This window comes from Cheilinus undulatus, linkage group 10, assembly GCF_018320785.1.
Source record: "Cheilinus undulatus linkage group 10, ASM1832078v1, whole genome shotgun sequence".
Lineage (NCBI taxonomy): Eukaryota > Metazoa > Chordata > Actinopteri > Labriformes > Labridae > Cheilinus > Cheilinus undulatus.
In genome coordinates, this window is record NC_054874.1 from 33,796,974 (window position 1) to 33,822,402 (window position 25,429).

The following is a 25,429-nucleotide window of genomic DNA, read 5'->3' on the forward strand; positions in this document are numbered from 1 at the left end:
ATTTTAAATAGCTATGAACAAACAACAAAAAAGTGTTGGCTTTTTTTTCTGTCCAACCTGTCTATTGCCAGAGAGCAAACAAAGGACTTTTATTACTTTGCATGTAGTGGCATGTTGGTAAATTTTACTTCATTTAAGTCAAAATAAACCATACGAGAAGGTGAGAGGATATTTTTTCTGTGTGAAACCAGCATGCTGAGGATAAAGCTAATGTACAAATTGTGCATGTTTGAGAAGAAAATCTCAGGCTTTTAAGTTAAAATTATATTTTATGATACAAGAGTAACTAACTTTATGAAGTGTAATCTTGAATTTACAGATTGTAAGTTGTAAATTATGTTATTTCATTTTCATTAGCAATTTTGCAAATTCCTTTTATAGTTTATTTCACAAGTACAGTGTTTTTATGCTAAACAAGATATGATCATGAGCCAAAATTCTAACATTAGTCTTTATAACAACTAGGGTTATGATTTAGCATGTTCATACAGTGTGCAGAATCAGGTTATATGAAAGCTGTAAATATACAGCCAAAAGCCTAAAGATAAAAATTTGGCTTAATATATCACCCTTGAAAATGAGAGAAAAAACTTTATATGTGTTATATATCACTTGAATCTTGTACATGTAGGGCTTAAATCTCTTAAATGTAAGATTTAGGCTTATTCTCACAAATGTATGACTTAATCTTACAGTATAATGACTTAAATTTTGAAATCTTGGTCTTTTCTTTCATGTTGCCCAGCACATCATCTTACTCTCCTTTGCTGCTGAAGTAGTGTAACTACTAGCTTCTAGTTTGAGAGGGTGTGTCATATCGACCTCTTATTGTCACCTGTTGCCATGGTGTATCATTGCATCAGAGCCCCATTATGTTTTTTTTTAATCGTCATGTCGCACACGCTGAACTCTGAAGGAACCTACACACTGCTGATTGAGCTATCTCATATCAGCTTTTCTGAACCAAAAACTCAGAGTTTCTCATTTTAGGGTAGATCAACTCAGATCTCAGGGTTTGACTTAGAGTTTGTTAAACCACCTCCTTGAAACTGGCCCCTGATATTCCACCAAGAGTGTTATGGAATTGGCTGGATTCCATTTGAACAGAAGCAGAGATAAAACGTATCACCACCAGGGATGAATATTTATTATCAGACTGGGGCAAATCAGAAGCAGAAGGGGTGAAAACCTCCTTATGTCTCCCCATTGTCTAATCTGTTACTTTTAATCATCAAAAGACTTAATGCAGCTGTCTTGCTGAAGAACTAAAAGGATTTCACAGCTTAATGCTACTGTCTTACAACAATAGTTCATCCTTACATGTTTAAAACATTCAAATAGCAGCTGGGGAATCAGCATCATGAAACAAACAGCTGGGATCAGAGACATAGTGTACATGCTTGTAGAATATCTTGGTAGCTATTATATTCTGAATATTTCTCTGATAAATTTCTAATGTGTAAAAGAGCAAAATTGACCATCACAAAACAGCACTTCAGTGAAAGCTACAGTGAGATAGTAAGGAATTTTTAAGAATAGTTATACTGAATAGCATCAGTGACTTTCACTAGATAAGCTGCTTTTCCAGATGAACATTGTTTTTCATCACTGTGTTTTTAGGAAGCAGAGGAAGAAGACACACAATCACATTCATCAGAATCAGAATCCGTTCATGGAGCAACCCAACCACATGCCGGCAAATGAACCCAACCACCCTGGACCTGGTCCTGAGCAGATTCCAATGGTTGACGTGAGTCCAAAGTGAAGAAACAGAAAACTAGTATGGTTAACAATTATTCTTAGTTCAGACTGATAGATCACTACCCCACTGGATGCTAGATATCAAATAGACCAGAAGTCAAGTTTCTTTTTGATAACCTAACAGTTCAGTCTGAGAGCAAACCCAGAACAGTGGAGCTGCTTTAAAAGTTTGAAAAGTAACCACCATTTTCACAATTTGATATGACACTTGTATCTCTTATATGTATATTGAACAAGAAACTCACTAGATTTTTACATTTTTAGAAAGTTCAAATGAAAATTCAAAAATAACTCACAAGGGAACCATCATGTTTAGTCCGCACTGCACTCTGGGTATTGTGATGTCATGTGGCTTCAGCGGTCCTCTGCCTGAACTATTTAAGTACATTAGTTGCCCGTCAAATCTTTGTATTGTGAACATTATTGGATTGGTAGGAAAGAGAAAACTCATCAAGATATAACTCTCAGTTTTTAAGTAAACGTGGCCAGAGAGGCAAAAAGATGTTGGAGCTGATATTATAATGTATGTTTTAAGTGCCTGCTGAGAGAGAGAGAGAGAGAGAGAGAGAGAGAGAGAGAGAGAGAGAGAGAGAGACTTCCTGGGTGAAGTCCTGGCAATTGACGCTGTAAAGATCTAAGTACCTATTACACCTGGTCTGATTCTCATCATAGCCCAATATCTCAGTCATCGCTTGAACGCTTTCCCACTTCATATGCAAATAAAAACAGAGCTGCTCACCTTTAATAGCCTCTGAAAACAGGAAATAAAACGCATGGCAAGCTCACTCTTTTTTCTTTTTATGTGAAAAAAAAAACCTCACATAAAAAAAGACTGACTGGTATGTTTCATTTCACCTAAACTTCACCTAAACAGCACACTGCTCGTGTTCAAGGTACTTCCGCATCATTGCCTGTTTTTAAAGGCTGTTGAAGGTGAATGGGGCACCGTGTTCCTTACATATAAAGTGGGAAAGACTTCAGGTAATCACTGAGATATTAGGGTACTTTGAGCTATGCATGTCAAATATGTTCTCTCTCAGTGCCTAACAAATTTATTAGACCACCCTAACCCTAACCCAAACCAAAGGAAGGTGTATGCCCCAGCTGCCCTAAATTAACAGCATTGGTAACTACCAAAATCATTTTTTATGTTTCTGCAATGGTTAATACACCAATATGTAGAAGCTCTTTAACCCAATTATATTTTTAATGCTAAAATATAATTATTATTGTTATCCATGAATTTTCACAATTACTGATTTACAAAAAAACTGGAAAAGTAGTCAAGCACATTACTATTTCTTGAATAATATGTCAAATTATAGTTATTTACTTGAATTCCTGAACATAAAGATTTGTTTTAGTGGTTGAATGTTATGCTTGAATAATTTCTGACTTCTCAGAGAAGCCCAGTGAGCCGGCTCAAATTTGGATATAAAAAGGTGAATTCAGTTTGAGATTCCTCATTCCTGTTCAAAATAGTAAAACATTTTTAGTTTTTAGTTTTAAAGACGTTTTTGAAAGATTTCTAAAATATTTAGGTTTTCTCGTTTTTATGACAGGTGGTCTAATAAATTTGTTAAGCACTGTATATATATGTGCATATACAGTTATGTTCAATAATAATAGCAGTGTGTTTAAAAAGGTGAGTAAACCTCAAAATTCTTAAAATAAGTTGTATGTTAATGAACACAAATGCTTTAGGGACACTGCACATTCTATTTCAAAGCAAGAAAATTGGAAAAAGTAATTGAATTTGATAATATTTGACAGAAAGTCAAGAAATATAATGTTAAAAAAATAGCAGTGTTGACATCTTTCAAAAATGTACTGTATAAACTAAGAAATGCTTGAAGATTCAACTGTGGTACATGGAGTCGACCAACTTCTGGCACCGGTCAACAGGTATTGCAGCCCAGGACAATTGTACTACATTCCACAATTCCTCTGTATTTCTTGGTTTTGCCTCATGAACAGCATTTTTTATGTCAGCCCACAAGTTTTCTATGGGATTAAGGTCCGGGGATTGTGCTGGCCACTCCATTACTTGAATTCTGTTTGTCTGGAACCATGATTTTGCTCGCTTGCTGGTGTGTTTGGGGTCATTGTCTTGTCGAAACACCCATTTCAAGGGCATTTCGTCTTCAGCATACGGCAACATGACTTCTTCCAGTATTCTGATGTACTCAAACTGATCTATGATCCCTGGTATGCGATAAATAGGACCAACACCATAGTGCGAGAAACATCCCCATATCATGATGCTTGCACCACCATGCTTCACCGTCTTCACTGTGTACTGTGGCTTGAATTCAGTGTTTGCAGGACGTCTGACAAACTGTCTGTGGCCCTTAGACCCAAAAAGAACAATCTTACTCTCATCAGTCCACAAAATATTACACCATTTCTTTTTAGGCCAGTCAATGTGTTCTTTGGCAAATTGTAACCGCTTCAGCACATGTATTTTTTTAACAATGGGACTTTGCGTGGGCTTCTTGCTGGTAGCTTGGCTTCACATAGACGTCGTCTGATTGTTACAGTACTCACAGGCAATCTTAGATCTTCTTTGATCCTTGTGGAGCTGATCATTGGCTGAGCCTTTGCCATTTTGGTTATTCTCCGATCCATTCGAATAGTCGTTTTTCTTTTTCTTCCTCGCCTTTCTGGTTTTGGCTGCCATTTTAAAGCGTTTGATACCATTTTAGCTGAAGAGCCTATCATTTTCTGCACTTCTTTATCGGTTTTCCCCTCTTTTATTAATTTCTTAATCAAAGAACGCTCTTCTTCTGAACAGTGTCTTGAACGACCCATTTTACTCTGTTTTTCAAGGACAAATGCACAGCCAGCATATGCAGCGTCAGTTGCCTTGATCCTTAAATAAGGGCCACCTGTTTAACACCTATTTTTTTCACATAATCAATGACCTCACTAATTCAACTCAGCACTGCTATTTTTTTGAACATGCCCCTTTCAGTAAATGATTCAGTTTCACAGAATCAGCAGCATGCACGTCATGCCTGTTGGGTCTGTTGGTTTTCTATACCTTTACTAAACCTTCTAGAAACTTACTTGCAGTGTAGAAGTTGAAATTCTAACAAAAACAGTGATTTATCTTGCAAGTGATGTGGGACTGCTATTATTTTGAACACAACTGTATATAGTAAGGGTGTGACAGGATCTCGCAAGATCAAGACGCCACGAGATTTCTCGTTGCGGAAAAATCAATCTTGCAAGATCAATATTGCGCAGACAGTAGAAGCAGCAGCTGTCCTTACAGAAAAAAATACCAAACAGGAAGTTATAATAGATCACAAAGATGCCCTGGACTCTTTAAAACTGTTCGTGAGAGAGCCTATGAAGAAACGGAGCTGATCCTTGATCCATTAAGATGACCACTCCAACCCCCACCCCCTCCTCCTCACGCACTATGTGGGGCCGCACATGATCCGCCTATGCATAATGAGTTTATCATAATGGTCCGAAATGACGAGATGCTGCTGCTGGTAACTTGTGCAGTCTCTATGAGGAGAATACAGCATTCATTTAGCTCGTGTATGCGCGCAGACTCGCTTTTAGTGCTGCTAATCTATTTCTCTAAATTACAGCAAACGTGTTATTGACAGAAATATTTCTTTTGAGTGTTTTAAATATGGATGTACCTAAAGAGGATGAAAAATAGTTTGATTTTAACTGATGCAGCTCCTTGTATTTCAGTCTGTAAACAGTGCTGAAAGTACTTTCAAAATAATCTAAACGCTTTAATTATACATAATTAAATATAATATTAAATATAGTTATTGTAATTGTAGCGATGAGTTCATAGTGAAGTAAATTAACGGTTTTGTAGACTGTTCAAATGAAAGGTTTGATTTGAAGAACATTAAACTATACAGTTTGAGTCAGAGTTAGACAAGACATACTTTTTGGAAGCATTGATAGCTTATTCAGTACAACAGGAGTGTAAACATTTTTGAATATACCTGAATGCTTCAAAATGATCACTTTCAGTTGTATAAAGGACATATCATTCACACATGTATTTTTTTCCAAAATTAAAAAAAGGTGTAAAATCTCATCTCGTCTTGTGTCTCGTGGGCCTAAATCTTGTCTCGTCTCGTCTTGTGAGATAAGCGTCTCGTCACACCCCTAATATATAGTGCCGTGAAAAAGTCTTTGCCCCCTCTCTGATTTTTGATTTGTTTTTGCATATTTATCACACTTAAATGTTTGGATCATCAATTTTAATACCAATTTTTATATCTCACATAGACAATATAAGTAAATACAAAAATGCAGTTTCTAAATGATGATTTTATTTATTAAGGGGAAAAAAATCCAAACCTGTCTGTCCTAAGTTCATGCTTTCTGTTCCCTCCATGCTCCATGTCTGCTCCTAATGTCTATGTTGGACAATTGAAAAGTAACAAGAGCACTAATGGAGCAGGAGGATGCAGAGACAGAAGAAATGCTGTGAGAAGAGACTTTATTTTGGCATGTGATTTTTTTTAGCATAGTACCATCTATTTATGTTTTTCTTTAATATTGTATCAATGGTGACAGCTCACTAGGGTGAGTTTCCTGTGTTATCAATATCATTGTTGTTGCTCCCTTTTTTTATTAAGTGTAAACTATATATCTATCTGAATGGCTCAAAAAATGTAAGGTTTTGGAGTGGCCAAGTCAAAGTCCAGACTTAGATGCAATTGAGATGCTGTGGTGTGACCCTAAACGGGCAGTCCATGCTGGAAAACTCTCCAATATGGCTGAAATCAAACAATTCTGCAAAGAAGAGTGAGCCAAAAATTCCTCAACACTGATGCGAAAGACTCATCTCCAGTTATTGCAAATGCCTGATTTCAGTTATTGCTGCCAAGGGTGGCACAACCAGTTAATAGGTTCAGGGGGCAATACTTCTTCACATCAGGGGGCATAATACATGGCATTCTGTTCAGGAAATAAAGTATTTATAGATAGATCTGAAACAGAATATATTGAATGAAGTCTGAGAATATTGAATGAAGTCTGAGAATATTGAATGAAACTTTGGAGAATATTGAATGAAGTCTGAGAATATTGAATGAAACTTTGGAGAATATTGAATGAAGTCTGAGAATATTGAATGAAGTCTGAATATTGAATGAAGTCTGAATATTGAATGAAGTCTGAATATATTGAATGCAACTTTGGAGAATACTGAATGAACTCTTAATATACTGAATGAACTCTGAATATATTGAATGAAGTCTAAATATGTTGAATGCAACTTTGGAGAATATTGAATGAACTCTGAATATATTGAATAAAGTCTGAATATACTGAATGCAACTTTGGAGAATATTAAATGCAACTTAGGAGAATATTGAATTCAACTTTGGAGAATATATAAACTGAAAACTGACGTCCTTGATTCACTGGCGCCAATTGTTTTAAAATCCAATAGATGTAAGTGCCACTGTGAGTGAGACAGCCTCTTTTAAAAAGAGAAAAGATTTAAAAACATTTAGTATGATTTAGTGAACACGAATTTTCCCGTGTTTCCGCATTGTGCTCGTCAGATTACAACTCCATTATATCCAATTCAGCAAGAAAAGCATCACGGCGTTGTGCTCAAACGCCAGCAGAGGAATGACATACACACTACCAACACAACCAACTGTAGCATGATGAAGCCCACACTGCTGCACAAATGTGCTTTTATCCAGGTAAGTGGTTTATATTTGTATCCATATTTTACTAATAACTGTGATATGAAATGCTGGAAGTTGCCCACGACTGTTTATCATGTGAAATGCAGTTGGGTTCAAAGCTGAAGTTATTATGAGATGAAACAAGGCAGTACGGATTATGTAGCTTTAGCATTTAGCCAGATTAAAATCCGTCTTAAAATGATGTTTACTCTCGGATCAGCTTGCTCTAATGTAGGATATTAAAAGTGACAAAATACCATTGCCCTGACTTGTAGATCTGTGCTTGGATTTGTTTTGGTGTAGCCAGTGACCGTGCTAAGCTGTAGTGTTATGGTTGAATAAGTGGCCATGTTAACTGGCGTCTTCTAGCCCATTTACAGCAGCTGATATATGCAAAAGCCCCCAAATTAACTCATCAGAAGCATTTTTGGTAAGGCTTTTCTGCTTCCACATCCTTTGAAAACTAAGCTGGAGCCAGCCTCCATTTCAGAATCTGTGGTCAGGCCAACAGTGGATATTTTTTTTCTTTTTTTGATAACAACTGTTCAACTGTCTGATTGTAACGTCATTGTTTGGCTTCTGTCCTCATGTGAGCATTTTAAAACTCCCACAGTTTGTGAGGATTCCCTCTAACATGAGGGCTGTGTAGGTTTGTGTCATGGCCAGTAGGACTGTTGAATAATTAGTCACCAGTAAGCTGCAGTCACTATAGAATACATACTAAATTAATGAATCTGATATTAGATTGGTGATCAGTGTTATGCTCTTACATAATATGCTTTGAAGGGGTATGTTGAAACAAGCATGGTAATAATAAGATCCTTCCACTAAAGTGATGGGAATAAATGCCCTTAGTTGATGTCAGTCTGTGGGAGCTGTATTCTCACTAGCCTGTACTGGTGATGTGGCTTTAACTGTATCTTATTGCCAAATTCAATAGATCAATACTGTCCTCACATACAGTGCTTAACAAATTTATTAGACCAAATTTAAAAATTCATGGATAACAGTAATAATTATATTTTAGCATTAAAAATATCATTTGGGTTAAAGAGCTTTTACATATTGGTGTATTAACCATTGCAGAAAAATCCAAAATGATTTTGGTAATTACCAATGCTGTTAATTTAGGGCAGCTGTGGTATAAACCTTACTTTGGGTGGTGGTCTAATAAATTTGTTAGGCACTGTATCTACTGCCATTTGTTTGACATTAAAATACTGTACAATACAGTTCAACAGATTTCTACGTATAGTGAATGAGTGTGGGTCATTTAGGAAGATGTTTGCATCACATACCACATTTATCTCCCCAGTTAAACTGCAGGCTAGGATTTTACATGACTATGTTATTGAGTATATTATTTTATATGGCTATATTATTTAAATGACCTTTTTTGTTGTTTTTGTCATCCAACAGACCCCATTCACCTCGACCCAGCAACAACCAACAGTTCTTTTCAGAGCCATTTCAGCGCTGACCACCTCAACTGGAATCTCCTGCTGGTAACCCATATTGTTAAGGTAAGACTGTTGAAACGGGGATGCTAAAATAAAAACAACAACGAAGATAATGATAATAATAATAGTCTTAGGTAGTTGGCAAAATCTTCACAACAGTGCAGCAGCATTGTTATGGACCACTCAGTAACTACTTAAATTACTTATTACATCATGTATTTTTCCTTGACCCCCACCCCCCCCCACCCCCTTTAAAAGTAGCTGTTAAACAATCTTTCCACAATGTAAGACAGTTTACATCAATGTTATTTACCCATCTGCTGGTTTTAATCCTTTGCTGAAGCATCATACAAATTTTGAGTGAAAACAGGCTGCCTTGTTGTTTTGACTGTACAAGAAGCTTTTCCCTTCACCAGTCTTAACATTTGGGGCTCATACTCATATCAGCTCATCTCAGCATGTAAATAAGTCAGTCTGGCATGTATACCATCTATGCTGTTCACTGATATCTCTAATTGTTCTTTTTGCTTCTACAGAGATATAAAAGGATTTTAAAAAGCTATTTATGGGAGTGCAGATGGTCGAGTGGTTTAAGGTGCTACCCATGTACGCGGGCAGCGTACATGGGTAGTTCCAATCCGGCCTCTGTAGCCCTTTACCGCATGTCTCTCCCTACTCTCTTCCCTGTTTCCAAGTCTATCCACTGTCCTTCCTCTATCAAATACAGGCATAATAAGGCCCAAAAATAAATCTTAAAAAAAAAAGAAGTTATTTATTAGTAGCCAGAAGATAAAGGTTTGGAGAAAATTGGTCTCTGGCCATATTCAGGTATCTTATCTTCATGAGGCCTTCCCAAGCTCAGTGCTAAACAGAAAGGCCCTTCCAATGTAATAGTTTGACTATTATGTGGGTATTTTGTTGGTGTCTTCTTTGTCATTTGAAAAAAAAAAAAAAAACCCTCCACCACCTTTTTTTTTCATAGTTTGTGAACACCGGGGTAGATAAACAACCCTGACACTTGCAGATTTAAGTTAGTTTGAGGGCCTTTCAGTGAAGCTAATGGTACATTACATTCTGTTTTCTCTTGTCTGTCTTCCAGATTGAAGATTGAAGAAGATAAAATTAAAACAGTCCAGTGAGGCCGGGGATTTGTGCTTTACATCTGAGGAAAGTTTGCTCATGCTTTTCCAAAAAAACAAACCATGATGGACCACCTTCATCAGCAACATGTCTGGATCCATAATGCCAGTAGTAGCCAAGAACAGCCTGTTGGAAAGCTGTTCTCATAACAGTTGTAAAAACAGCAAGATACTGCCATAGCAACATTTAACACTATATACCAGAAGATGCTCCTGCTCAAAGTGACATCACCTCAGACAGCCTCTGTCTGAATCAGCACCTGGAATGAACAGTGCTATATTATACTGACAATGAGGATGATGATGGTGATCTGACAGCTAGCTGAGTTGTGCCATTTTTAGGACTATTTTCAGATTTCTTCCATTGGTCTTTTCTCTCTCAAAATGATCTGTTGCTATTTTTATTCATTATCTTATCAGAAATTCTGTCAGGAGCCCTTTACAAACCTCCAAAATGGCAGCTTTATAAGATGAGATACTAAGATATTGTAACATAAGTTAAGATTAATAATGACCACAATAAGGGGAAATCACTTGTGACACCATGTTTATATCTAAATTTGCCCATATTTAAAGATGTCACTTTGTATAGATGTTCCTGTTTGAACTTGTTTTCTCATGTTTCAGATTTTAATAAGCAGACACAAAGTGGTTTGTAAAAGAACCTACATAGGCTTTGTGAAATTTATGAAGAGATTAGATAATTAAACCACATTTAACTTACATTTTCTGATTTGCATTTTTGGAGAAAAACTCACCGGCTCCACGCTTGTTGTACTCTGTTACAAAGATTTTAGGTCTCTTTTCCTGCTAGATAGCTTGTTCGTGGTCAGTATCTTTTTGATATAACAGAGTTATCCTCTTCCCAACTAGAACATTATGATGACAGTACCATTTTATTATTACTCTTTCATTTTAATTCAAACCTTAGCAAAACTCCACTTAAATGAAGGTAGATGTAAGTTGTTCTGTTAAACTTATATCTTAAACTGTTAAAAGCAAAAGAAATACGCCCATGTTTAGATGCCTGCGTTCATCCAAACTGATCGGAGGCCTGTACGATGAACCTGGATTTTCTCTTATCCAGATAACTTCAGGATTAATCCTGGATTTTCTGTAAGACGAAGCTGGCTCACTTCTTACCGGGATAAATCAACGCGGTAACTTATGCTGAACGGCTAACCTGCTCCAGAGCAGGTTATGCTCTGGATAAGAGATCAGCGAGACTAAAAGCACCCCCTCCTGACCAATCAGTTCTTTTGGAAAATGGCCTGCCGATTCTTAGAAGATCCTGGTTGGTGCACAGAAGAAGAGAAGTGCACTTAAGAGAGAAAGAATATTTAGGGATAGATGATAGATAAATTCGGATGTTTTCATTCATACAACAGAGACAGTGTTGAGATATAAAGCCTTGTCACTCACCGCTTTGATGTATGTTTTTATATTTGATCTTCACTTGTTCTCAAGTCATTTTTGCTCCACTAGGGTAGCATCTGAAATAATGGGGTTAATAATAATGGTCACACATAATGGCCTTTGCACATTGGGTCCGATTATTTCGTCTGAATTTATTGCACGTTGAAAAGGAAAATCGAGCTCATGTAGTTCTAATCAAGGTTGCACCTGGTTGATGCTGAAATTTTCATCCGTCATTTTTTTTTTTTGGAACAGGCTCGATTTTACACGAAATTTTGCATCAGTCCAAGTTATTTAAATGGGTGAGTGATGATTCAAAACAGTGCTCACTGCTTCCTCCTCGCTTCCTCCTCGCTTGTGTAACAGATGTAAAAGATATAATGCATAAAAATACTGTCTTTGTTTTTTGGAGTATTTAGTATGTTTTGTTAATATATTGAGTTTTAATTTCACCAAAATCTTCTGTTTATTCATGTATTTTTAAGTCTTTATTTTGAGTTATTGTACTAATGACTTTACAACGCCCTCTGCTGGCACTAAGGTGAGTATGTTGCATCATATCCGCCCTCTCCTCAGTCCGTTCAGAGCTTGACTGAGAGAGGTATGTATCGCTGTTGCTAATCTGTAAGGTGCAAATATAACAGTTACTAGTTCAAGTTAACTATTTAAAACTATTTAGTTGTTATAAATAAGAGTACAGGAGGTTGAATGTGCACTTTTTTGTGTATTTAAGTTGTAAATAGGACAGAGAGAGAGAGTTAGCCTAACACGTTAGCTGTCTGTGTGCGTGTGTGTGCGTGTGGGCTTTGCCACTACTACATCTCTTTTGAGACTTGCCTTAAACATTCCTCTCTCTCATGTTAGGCATGAGGATGAAGATATCCATTTTGACTGAAACCTCACTTTAAACACCAAAGTTTGCTTAATTATTATGTGGATATAAACCATGGAAATATAACTGATAGATGGGTGATAAGGTGATTCAGATCAGCGCCTGTTACTTTCTCTCTCGCTCACTCACTCACCCCCGTCCAACTCCTCCCTCTCTCCCACTCCCGAAACCTCACTTAAAACACCATAGTTTGCAGGTGTGTCATGTGGATATTAGCTATGGAAAAATAACAGATAGAGGCACAGGCCACATTTGTAGCCTACTCAGAGACTGAATTAAAAAGTTGCCCTCCATCTCTCCAACTTGTCTCAGCACTATGACGCATGAATGGGTGCTGAATGAAGCTCTGTGTCAGGATGGATCCAGCAGGATTTTAAAGGAGTGACAGAGACACAGGCTCACAGTACGAAACTATTTACCACCTTTTACGAATTTTACGCAGTGAAGGCAAATAAAAACGTATTGGACCCAGTGTGCAAGGTCCGAGTGTGTGACGTTTTTTCGGATTAACCCAACAAAAAGGCATCCGAAAATCACAGACCCAATGTGTAAAGACCTTTACTGCAGAAATATGGATTGATGGAAAACACAACTACTCGTGCCGTCACGGTGAGGAATTAATATTAAAACACAAAATTCACTGAGGAAGCTCTGCCCCAAACATCTGTGCCGTAATAAAGTGAAACTGAGTGATCAGAGTGCTGTCCGTTTATATTGTCCAATGAATTAATATCGTATAATCTGACGAATTTACGCGGTAAAAGAGTTGGTAATTTCTGCCAGCATTCCTTCCTGGCGTTTGCTGCAGGGACAGTGTTGCTTCTGGTCTGGATATTTGATTTAAATTCCTCAGATTTTCTAAGAATGACTGTCTGTTCCTCCATTGAGGAATGCAGGGTTTGTCCATGTTTGCGATTAGTCAGACGCTGCAAACACCACCTCTTTTATGTGAACACGCACTGATCCAGCTTGGAAAACCCTGGCTGCAATTAGCGAGTTGATAGCCAGCTTCATCGTACAGCTGATCCGGATTGCGAATGTCTTGATAAGTCAATCCCGCTAACAGAGAGATATCCCGGATTTGTTAATCCAGCTTCATTGTACAGGTCTCAGTTGTCTTGTTTGCCAAATACACATTTACTACTAGTTCAGGTGCTTTCTACAAAATAACATTCCCTGCATGTTAAATCAAACAGGCTTCTTTATTCACTATTGAGTATTAAACAGTTTCATCACTGTAAAATAAATGAAAAGGTGTTCAAAAGGGTGAATGTGTAAGCTCTTTGTGTGTTTGTCAACACATAAGAATGCAATGATAATAATGCTAATAATAATAAGAACAAGAGCTTATATTTATATTTAACTTTTTAAGAGAGCAAAGGACACTACACAAGTGCAGAAAAAGTATCACAAAGAACAGACAAGAATATGATCCAATGAGTAAATGAGCATTTTAGGAGTTCTACTGATCCAAACAGATGTAGGAGATCCAGCACAAGCAGTCTTGATCTGACAAGGGGAAAAAAGCTAATTAAGTAAAATCATAAACATATTCAACATAATCAAGGTAATGTCTCAAAGAGAGCCTTTTCTGGTGCAAATGTTATGTTAATTACAATTGCTGTGTAGCACAAAAAATGTAAATGAAAAATTGAATAATGCCATGTTGCATGTAAATTTATTATTTGGCAGTTATTTAAAGACACATTTCTTAAATTTTAGCAAAGCTCTACCCTTTAAGATGGTCAGTATATCATTTGGTTTATTACTGAATAAATAAAGTGTGAGTCTAGGCTTCAACTGCAATATTAAAATCTATCAGATATGCCTTAACTGTATCTCTGTTTCTAATAATTTTGGCAAGATCTCCCTGGAAAAGGGGTTATTAATGTATTTGGGACTTCCTGATAACAGAAAGTTTGAATACCAATGAATGAACACTACCTTCTGATGCACTTTCAGTATGATGCATTATTTACCAGTCTGTTATTTCAAGTGGGATATCACAGTTTGGACAGATACCTTCATCGTAGTCCTCATAGATGATGGCTTCATCAGCAGTGTCCCAGAACTTCTCTCCTACCCAGGGTGAACCTAATGTACATAAACATAACACAAAGTGATTTCTTCTTCAAACATAGTTTTCATTTCAAATGTTGAATGAAATTTTCAGTTTTTAGACTTCAAATAGCTTTATAAATTAGTTTTTGTGGATCTTTTTATGACCAGTGTAAAGTTGTTAATGGTCTGTAGTCTCAGTGGCTCCATTTTTAGGTAACTTCTGATGGGCCAAGGACAAAATTTCTTTTTGTTAGCCTTCAAAATGTTGGTAACTGCACTCTACATACACTTGGACCACTTGTTATGAGTATGCCAATTATCAGATGGCTTACATCCTTCTATGTTTAAAAAGAATAAGCTTTAATATCTCTTTGTAAGTTGTTGATCTGAAATAATAAATAAATCTTATCACCAACACTGTCTATCATAAAGTTCTTGTATCATCTTAATGAGGAGTTCATCATCCTTAAATCTAAAACTATTCCAAACCTCTAACTTGAGTTGCTTACATGCTTTCATCTCAGTCCTCCTTCCCCTGTGAGAACCAGCTGCCCTTTATATCTTGGATTGTGCCAAAAAAAATGGCCACAGAAAATATAAAATCAAAGACTCTGTATCTTTCTTTTTCAGAACAAACCAACATATCTGAACTGTGGAAAGCAAAGGTACACCTTTGAGTTTTAAAGCCCACAAAAGCAACTTGGCGTAAAAGTAAAATACATCCCTCCTTTTAACAGATTGTTACGGCCTCTTAAAAATGATTAATTTCAAACATGAAAATAAGGCTCATACAAAAGAGACCATAACATGTAAACGGACACAGACAAAGATTCGGAGCTTCAAAAATAATCCAAGCTTTATTTACATAAGCAATAGTCAATTAATCAAACAAACAAATCAATGAAATTAAAAGGGCTGCAGCCGCCGGCCAAAAAGAACAAAAGAGGGGTGGTGGACATGGCTAACCACACAATGGGCCATTGGACCAGCCACCACCCCTAACTAAAACTGCCTAACCAAAAAGAAACTACCTATTTAATCAATAAAAGAAAACAACGAGAAAATAGGACTACCGACAACTACAGCCAAACTAAAATAACAAAACCCAGCAATCTAAACACGCCTGGGGAGGAAAGAAGGAACGGGAGAACGAAACGCTTGGAAAACCAAATTAATTAATAATCAACAAAAAAGAGAAGGTTAATCAAACCAAACAAACCTCCTCGTGCGTTTGTCCATGACTGAGTGTGGCACGATGAGTGTGGCTCAGCTCTGCTCTACTCTGCTGCCACTCTAAATACTCCCCCCACCCTGAGTGCTAACAGCACTCAAGTGTGCTGAAGCCCGCAGGTAGAGGGAGGAGGGAGACCAGAGAACCAGGGAGAGAAAGGGCATGCAGCACTCCAGGCTGCACGCAGCACAGATATAAGCCGGATCCCATGTCGCTAATAGATTGGTCCTCGATCCTACGGATTCGCTTGAACCGGAAGTAGTTTCTGATCCGCCATCTTAACGACCATGCCAAAGCGCTAAGACAGTTTTAAGACCCAAGCCATAAGACTGAGGACTGAGATTTGAAGACCAATGAGCAAAGACACATGAGAGCAGGCTTCCCGGAACTCTTTTTACTCAGAGGCACGCCCCCATATTGGATATCACTCTCTGATTGGACGCTGCTACACAGTGGATATCAGTGAAACTTTACAGCACCAGCAGAGATAAATAATGGAGGAGAAACTGAGTTTATTGCAGATGATAAACGGACTCAACGGACTCTCAAGAGAATATAAACATTAGGAGTTAAAAAGGATCATGAACTGATGGGCTGGGATTTAAAAAAGTGTTTGAAATAAGCATTTACAGTGAAATATTGAAAATATATTTAATAAAATCAACAATAAAGAGTGAATCAGTATGGAGTTTAATATTTGATTTGATTTCTGATTCACCTTCAAACATAAAACGTGTTAAAAGCTCATGAGATCTAAAGATTCATATAAATCTTCCCTTTCCCACCAAACACCCGACATCATTTAGAGTTTTTTTTATGCATTTGGTCCTTCATAACCTTAATTTAGTCAAAATATAGTCATAGGAAATTGAGCCATGTTTTGTCCATCTGATTTAGTCCAAATTCAGCCCAATAATACTTGTTAAAAATTGACAATATTACAGAGATGTCTTTATAGAGACGTCTTTTCAAGGACCTGAAAATTACTGCATTTCACCTTTCACTTTTCTGTTAAATCTAGACGTTGTTTAGACATAGTAGAGACGTTTTTTTTAAACATCTTTACAACTATTTTTTGCTGGGTGGTATAGTCTATTTAGTAATTTATGTTTATTAGATCAAGAAGAGACTTAAATTCGGACAGTAGCTGTCTGTCTGTCAGGAGAAAACACGTTTAAATCATCGCAGGGTCAATAAAGTTTCTATCAGTCTGATAGTGAGCATCAGGTTTGATCATTCGCCTTCACGCTGAATAATTAGGATAATAAATAATTTTTAAATAATAATTAAAAAATAAATAAATAATTTTAGCATTTGCTGGTAGAAAGAGTCTGCATGTTTTTTGAGATCAAAAAATAGTTGAAAAAATGTTATAAAATGTCTCCAGTCTGTTTAAACGTCTAGATTTAATAGAAAAGTGAAAGGTGAACAGATGTAATTTGCAGGTCGTTGAAAAGAGGTCTCTATAAAGATGTTGCTGTATGGTCATATTTTTAACGAATATATTGGGCTAAATTTGGACTAAATCAGATGGACAGAACAATTTAATTTCCTACGACTATATTTTGACTAAATTAAGGTTATGACGGACCAAATGTAGAAAAAAACCCCTCAAAATGATGTCGGTGTTTGGTGGGAAAGGGAAGATTTATATCTGATTCTGTTGACTTTATGAGCTTTTAACATGCTTTATGTTTGAAGGTGAATCAGAAATCAAATCAAATATTAAACCCCATACTGATTCACTCTTTTTGATTGATTTTATTAAATATATTCTCAATATTTCACTGTAAGTGCTTGTTTCAAACACTTTTTTAAATCCCTAGCCCACCAGTGCATGAGCCTTTTAAAACTTCTGATGTTTACTGCAGGTTTCTCTTCATGCAGGTGTTTTCTGATCCCACACTGAGACCAAATACTGTAAATGTGGAGATTTCTTTAGAATTAATACAGTACAAATTATGCAGACACAGCTGTTTCTGCCTCCTGACAGCTTGTTGATGATCAGCTGATTGATGATCAGGGTATCGTCATCATAAACTGATGTTGCTTCTAGTGACGCTGCAGAGGGAAGGACGTCCCATGGACCGTTAATCATCTGTCTTATGGCTTCAGTCTTCCACGTCGATTCCTCAGTCTCTCCATGAGTCTCTCTATGAGTCTCTGGTGGGCGGGACTAAGAGTCAAGGAAAAGACTCATGCCAAAGACCCAAGCCTTATAACAAGAGAAGTGAGAAGCACCCATAGAAATCTTTCAGTAGCCCTTTTCAAACTACCACTACAAGGACATATATTTACAGTTGTGTGATATGTCACCTTCAATTTCAATGTCATGGAGATGGTTGCAAAGGCAGGACTAAGTGATCTGTGCTGCCTGTGCAATCCAAGGTAGCAAAGGATTTGCTACAGAGCTGAGACCAGACCTCTGTAGGACAGTGGAGCCAGCTGTGGGAGCAGCACTGTGAGTGCATGTCTGAGTATAGTGTGTAAAGGTATTATTTTACATGTTGACTCTCATGTTCTTCCACAGAGCCATGTGATGTAAAATCATTGACTGGGACACCAGTAACACATAACTAAATTATCAATGTTAAATTAAAAGGAACTAGGGACAGTTGAACTTAGTTATGCTGCTGTTACAGAACTGTACACTGCATAAGGCTTGTCATGAATACAGCTACAGAGGGAAGATGATATTAGATGATTAATGGTTTAGGGCAAAGTTGAAAGACTGAGGGAATTAAATTTGAACAAGACATGTTTGAGACAGGGTATGATATAAATGCAGTTTGTGATATGGATGATATGTACATAGGTAGAACTAAAAACAAGCTCATATGAGTATGAGCCCCACAACTGGAGCTGAAAATGGTACATCTGGTGAAGGTGAAGACTGGTGAAGGGAAAAGCTTATTGTACAGTCAAAACAACAAGGCATCCCGTTTTCACTCAAAATGTGTACGATGTTGCTTTAGCAAAGGATTAAAACCAGCAGATGAGCAGAGGTCTCAAGTAACTAAGTACAAATACTTTGTTACCTTACTTAAGTAGAAATTTGGGGTATCTATACTTTACTGGAGTAATTATTTTTCAGCCTACTTCTACTCCTTACATTTTCAAGCAATTATCTGAACTTTCTACTCCTTACATTTTAAAAATAGCCTCCTAACTCCTATTTCATTTCAGCTTGTTTTTTTCCGGCTTGTCATCGTTCAAAAAACACAAATCAAGAGCCCAAAAACCTATCCAGATAAATTGCGTCATCTGGACAGAGTGAATTTGATTGATTGAATGTATCATTGGATGAGAAGTATAAACATTATACCATTCTGACACCCTATTGTTTTGTACGCAAACCATCGCACCTGCGCATGACACAAATCACGTCATACTCCAGCATGGAAATAGCAGACATATGTAACCTGGTACGAAGATGTCCGTGGCAGAGACTCAAGAGAACTTGAGCGAAATGTTCCAACCAAGCACCAGTGAGGAGGTTGGTAGTACACATATATGGTTCTTGACTGTATTTGCATTATACTAAAATGCGTTCATTTTCAATGTGCATAAATGCGGCTGAAACAGGTGCATCCCAAATTTTTCAACATTAACATTTTAATGTAACATTATAGTCATTATGACGTTTTGAAAAATGTTTTTTTTTGGGGGGGGGGGTAGTGCATTATAGGCCCCAGTGGCGCAGCTTAAACTTTTGTCCTTAATGGCATTTTTTCCCCCTTAGATTACTTTTACCTTTAGACTTTAAGTAGTTTTGAAACCAGTACTTTTATACTTTTACTTGAGTAAAAAGCTTGATTTGATACTTCAACTTCTACAAAAGTCTTTTTAAACCCTAGTAACTATACTTCTACTTAAGTGTGAGGGAATTCAGCATGGCCTCTCACTGAGTGTGAGTCAATCAGGGCAGTGCCAGGTGTGTGGGAGGTGATTGCCACTGATTGTGGCCAGGTGTGGCAAACTGATTTAAGCACCTGGGCTGCAGCATTCGATGCTGACTCATTATCTCACCATCAGAGATAAGGAGAGCATTTCTTTGGGTTTTCTGGGGTGAACTTTGAAAATAAGAGTATTTTAGACATTTAAAGGATTTTCCTGTGTTTGTGAGCAAGTGAAACTACAAGTCAGTGGAAAACTGCCTTGGATTATGCTGTAAGCCATTACCCAGCCTTTTAGATTGTCTTTAAACATCAGCCTAGTGGTGGTTTCAGTTCTTTAAGCACATTGTTTTCTCTGCCTCCTTTGAGTTAAGTTTCTAGTCAGCTGCAAGGCAGCGGTGGTTCAGTTTACCCTTTTTATCAATTAATAAGAAGATAGACTTTGTTTTGGTTTTCCCCCTCTCCCAATAAATCATTCGTGATGTTAGTGGTTAGTGGGTAACTTTAAGAAACCCGGCCCCTCAATTGGGTCCTACTTCCCCCTGCCATGACACTTAAGTAATGAATGTGAATACTTTTGACACCTCTGAAGCTGAGTAAATAAATATTGATGTAAACTGTCTTACATTGTCGAAAGATTGTTTAACAGTTAATTTTAAAGGGGGGATCAAGGTCAAATACAGGATGTAATAAGTAACTTAAGTAGTTACTGAGTGTTCCATAACAATGCTGCTGCACTGTTGTGAAGATTTTGCCAACTACCTAAGATTATTATTACTATTCTTCTTCTTATTATTATTATTATCGTCATCATTGTTTTTATTTTAGCATCCCTGTTTCAACAGTCTTACCTTAACAATATGGGTTACCAGCAGGAGATTCCAGTTGTGGTGGTCAGTGCTGAAATGGCTCTGAAAAGAACTGTTGGTTGTTGCTGGATCGAGGTGAATGGGGTCTGTTGGATGACAAAAACAACAAAAAAGGTCATTTAAATAATATAGCCATATAAAATAATATAGTCAATAACATAGTCATGTAAAATCCTAGCCTGCAGTATAACTGGGGAGATAAATGTGGTATGTGATGCAAACATCTTCCTGAATAGAATCATGAAAAACGGGACGTGATGTTAAACTGTCCATTGTGCCAATAGGTGGTATGCACTTTACCTGAGGGTTTCCTTAATGTTAAGAGTGATTGGGAGTCTTCCTGGTGATTCCACCTGGTGGCTCCTCCAGGCGGTTCCTCAATGCCAAGAGCATCACCGGAGGTGCATCTCCAGTGACGCTCCCAACATCAAGAGCGTCATCGGAGATGCACTTACTTACCTGAGGGTTTCCTTGATGTTAAGAGTGACTGGGAGTCCTCCTAGTAGTTCCTCCTGGTGGTTCCCTGATGTTAAGAGCGGACACCTCCAGAGGGCTGAACAGTGATCTCTAGCGTCCCAGAGCACCCCCCTCCACGCCGGCTCTCACAACCCACCTGCCAACATGCAGACATCCTCTTACCTATCTTATCACATGGCCCACACAGCCTCAACAGCTTGCCACCTTCAACAGACCCAGGCTCCGTTGATGCGAGCTCCAGGTAGTGATGATGCCGATACTGCCTTCCTTAACACCACTCATGATTACAGTGCAACAATTGTTACCAATAACCAGCACGTAGACATCATCTTACCTATCTTATCACATGGCCCACACAGCCTCAACAGCATGCCACCTTCAACAGACCCAGGCTCCGTTGATGTGAGCTCCAGGTAGTGACGATGCCGATACTACCTTCCTTAACACCACTCATGATTACAGTGCAACAATACCTAAGAGCAGAATCCTCCTAGTAATTCCTCCTGGTGGTTCCCCGATGTTAAGAGCTCCATCGGAGGTGCATCTCGGATATGGACAGATGTAACTTTGGGACACATCATCAGTAGTGTACCTTTGAGTCATAGGGTGTTTCAGCCTTTTAAACACTAGACACCCTCATCAAAGGCGGCCAGCTACAGGGTGATCAAGCCTGAGTTTGTGTCCCTTGCCCTATCATGAGATGCACAGATGTTCTCAAGTGGGGAAGGAGGTGGTAGTGTTACCGTGCGTTCACACCAAGCACGAGTAAATTTATTCGCGCGAATGAATCCCATGTAAAGTCAATGTAAAGACGCGAGTTGACGCCCCTTCGCCTCGGGCGGCGCGAATCGCGCGAAAACGCGGCGCGTGACGCGCGATACGCGCGAATGAGGCGAATTCGCACCGCCAGTTCGCTTCATCGCGTCTACGCTCGAGTTCAAAAAATTGAACTCCGGCGAATTTTCGCCCCGCGATGGCCAATCAGCATGGAGATCCTCCGGCGACGTCACCGGATGTTTCCGAAGGATGGCCGGCCCGGAGGAAGCGGCTCATTCAACCCGAAAATGAAGCAGAGACCGAGGTTTTCCGTTTATGTGTGTGCCCCGAGCTCTACCACACAACGTGCCTGTTCCACCGGCACAGGAATAAAAGGAGATGGAGGAAAGTCAGGGAGGACGTCGGATTGTCTGGTAAGTTGTACAAACATCCGTCTATCACGCGTTTTCTGCCATCTATTGTGAAGTTATCACAGCCCGAGTTAGCATAACATCGTCAGGCATGCTAATTTCCCCCTCACTCCTGGACAGTTGTGTGTTTTATTCAGGTGGGTTATGATGAAGGAAATGGAAGAAACAGAGGGACACGTATTTGCAGAAGAGGAGAAAGGAGACAGAGTGGAGGAGTGGGTAGGGGGCAGGGCCATCAGACCCCTCCATCACCAAAGGGGGACGAGCAGTAACATGGAGAGGGGGGTCGAGGACAGTCGGGCTGAAAATCAGGGCCAGCAGATGAGGTATAAAGTTTGTTGACAGCATAGGAAATATTTAGGGAGAAATGTCTTCATAGGCTACAAATGGAAAGTTGTCTTCTTTTGCCACTTTGTGGATAAACAAGAATATAAATAGTGTCATAGCTGAACCTGTGTACTGTGTTCATATGTACACTTTTGTATTTTATCAGAACATCATGTACTCCTCTCTGAAACACTACTACCTGCTGCTGCTTCTGCTCCTCCAACACCTGGCCCATCCACTCCAGCTGCTGTTCCCACAGGTATGTAAATGAATAGAGCCACATCAATCAACAAATGATAGATTTGTTATTAAACTGATCATTCTGAGCACTTTAAAGGAGGAGGGAAGTAATCTATCACAGCTTTCTTTAGACCAGATATTTTATAATGTAATTCATGCATGTATGTTTATCTTTGGTAGAGCTAGTGCTGCCTCTCATGTCACAACCTGATCCTTTTCTGTGTATTTCCTTAGTAGTATTCTATTGATAAATTACAATGGTATCACTAAATATGTTGTTTCCATTACAGAGACCCCAAGGAGGAGATCCCTGAGTGACTCCAGACAGCAGCTGACGGAGGTGGAGAGGATGTTGCTGGAGGCCCTGAGGACCTGTCCACCTGCAGCAGGAGGTGGAGAGGATGAAAAGTCTGCTTCCTTCCCTGCAGAGATTGCCGCTTCAGATGAACAAATTTGTCTTCAAATTCATAGACTGATGTATAAATATAGCACTGTTCTGCTTAATCTATAACAATTGGAACCTATGGAATAGTTTTGGTTTTTACAAACTGAGGTAAATATCTCTGCAGGGAACGAGCCAGACTTTAATCTCCTGTCTCCTCTCCTTCTGATCCCTCTCTCTTCCATTTAACTCCTCCAAGCAAGCTCCTTTATGTTTCTGTTGTAAATTGATTTAAGTTTGTTTAAATGTTAAATGTTTGTCCTTTTTATAAAATTAAATTGTCTTTTAATAACAATCAAAGTTGGACTTTTTAAGGTAACAATCTCATGTTTCTCTTATTATCATGGAGTAGATATTTGATTAACATGAACACTCATGTCAGCATCAGCACTGTATGATCATTTTAAGTCTAAATATTACTCATGTTTGGTTGGCTGGTAAATCTGGGATAACTTTCAGTCAAAAACTTTTTAATTGGAGGCATCTTAAATTTCTGTATTGTATATATTTAGCCTCTTGCCAAGGTAAATAAAAAGAACAAGTACTACATTTCAGTCATAAAATCATTCACAGATTCAGCTGTCCTGATACATGTTGCTGTCTTGTTAAACCTAGATTAAAATAGTTTTATCTGAAGAAAAGAGCTACCTGTCATTAAGTTAATAATTACTCATTCTGAAGCCCAGGATCTACCTCCTTTTTCCCAGTAGATAAAGTGTGTTATTGGTATCAAGACCTTTATAGATAAGCTATTTCTGGATCTGTGCACATTACTCTGTTAAGAATAGGCTACCAATTATTATAACTTCCTATGTGTGGTGCCTAGGGAAATGCATCTTTCAAACAAGAAATGAAACTAGTTACTGAATAGTTCTATTAGCATTCATAATAATAATAGGACAGGTATCAAAGCACTGAAAATATTTTATTATGGTGTTTATATGAAATATAAAAGTACAGGAAGTTTGTTGCCGTGGATGTCTCTTTAAAGAGCTGTGGTGATGTGATGCTTTTTGCACTACATGTTGGGTTGCCATTGGACTGCTCCTGCTGAGAAGTATGCCACGAGGTTTTCAGATTGCAGTGATTATATCCAGGATGATCTTGCAGATGGAGGAACACTGAGCCAGAAGCTGCTAGCAATGGTCCTGAAGGAGTCATCAGTGGAAGATATCTATAACATAAAAAAAAAAAAGAATGTAACTGAGTAGCAGAGAAAAACTGTAGATGAGAGTCACCATGAAGTAGGATCATTATAATAATACATGTGTACATGACTGCACATGCGTGTCCTCATGTCTTCTGCTGTTAATTGGTAATGGTGGTGTGTGAAATCTACAAGTCATTTTTATTTTTCCATTCATCTGGGTGAGATCATTTCCTACCTCTGTTGACTTTAATGTGGTTAATTAAACTACATATGGTCATTTCCACCTGAATGACCAGACAATAGCAGAAAGCAGCTCAAGAAGTTTTCAGAGTTTTATGTCATACAGATGAACTTTACAAAGTTTTATCGGCAAAAGAGAGCATTTACATAAGTCTACTTACATATAAGTAATTACTGTGTCACATACATAGACTGTAGAAAGAACTGGCTTTTTAACAGGTGTCCAGACGGGACTTCCAGTGTTCCTGCAGCCAGCCTCAAGTGGACAGTTCCGGTATTGCAATTTTTTGCACTCCTGCATTGGCTTCATTTTTCAGGACTGGAGGTTGCTGACTGGTCACATACCAAGGACAAAGGGAACAGAAAAAAACTTGCCATTGCCTTTGGCACAAGCTGCCAAAGGCAGCATCACTAATGACGAAAATGTTAGGAAAAGTGATGTGGAGTGGAGTTACTACAGTTGTTGGACTGTGGACATATATGTGGCTTAGTTTTAGTGAGTTCGAACTTTAGATGGATGGTAAATGGGTAATGAATGCATTCCAAGTTTCATTAAAGGCTGATATATTGTTGTTTTTGTGTACTGTCATTTTTTCTATTGAGATGTATTCTGTTAGTAGGTTATCCAGTGTTTGATATTGCAGGATTGTTTAGATTTCCAGTTCTAAAAAAATTATTTTCTTGGTGATAGAGAAATGAGTTATGGGTTTCTCTGTTTGGGTGGGATGGTGGTCTGTGATGAGTCCCCCAGCAGGCAGAGCGATGGGGATGCTGGGATTCTGCAGCCCAAGATAGTGGAGAGTTTTTCTGTGACTGATAACCAGAGTGAGTGAACAGGTAGACAGGTCAGAGTGGCGTAAAGATAGTTGTCTGTGTTACCCAAGGTGCATTGTGGACAGGTGTCTGAATTAGTTAGTCCCATTTATTTATTTATAGTTACTACAGTTCTGTCAG

At 38.2% G+C, this 25,429-nt stretch overlaps 1 protein-coding gene and 1 long non-coding RNA gene across 2 annotated transcripts in view; one reads left to right on the forward strand and one right to left on the reverse strand.

Moving 5' to 3' along the window:
• The window catches only part of LOC121516067 (pro-neuregulin-2, membrane-bound isoform-like), a 204,387-nt gene that overhangs the window by 151,138 nt on the left and 27,820 nt on the right, over positions 1–25,429 (forward strand). Inside the window, exon 7 of the mRNA XM_041797131.1 lies at positions 1,621–1,750. Coding sequence (XP_041653065.1) covers positions 1,621–1,750 — 130 coding nt within the window. The remainder of the gene's footprint in view (positions 1–1,620; positions 1,751–25,429) is intronic.
• Positions 13,539–15,737, reverse strand: LOC121516069. The gene is made up of 3 exons (XR_005992443.1): positions 15,636–15,737; positions 14,378–14,449; positions 13,539–13,864 (listed from the first exon to the last, which is right to left on the reverse strand). It is a non-coding gene; the product is annotated as an uncharacterized LOC121516069 (long non-coding RNA).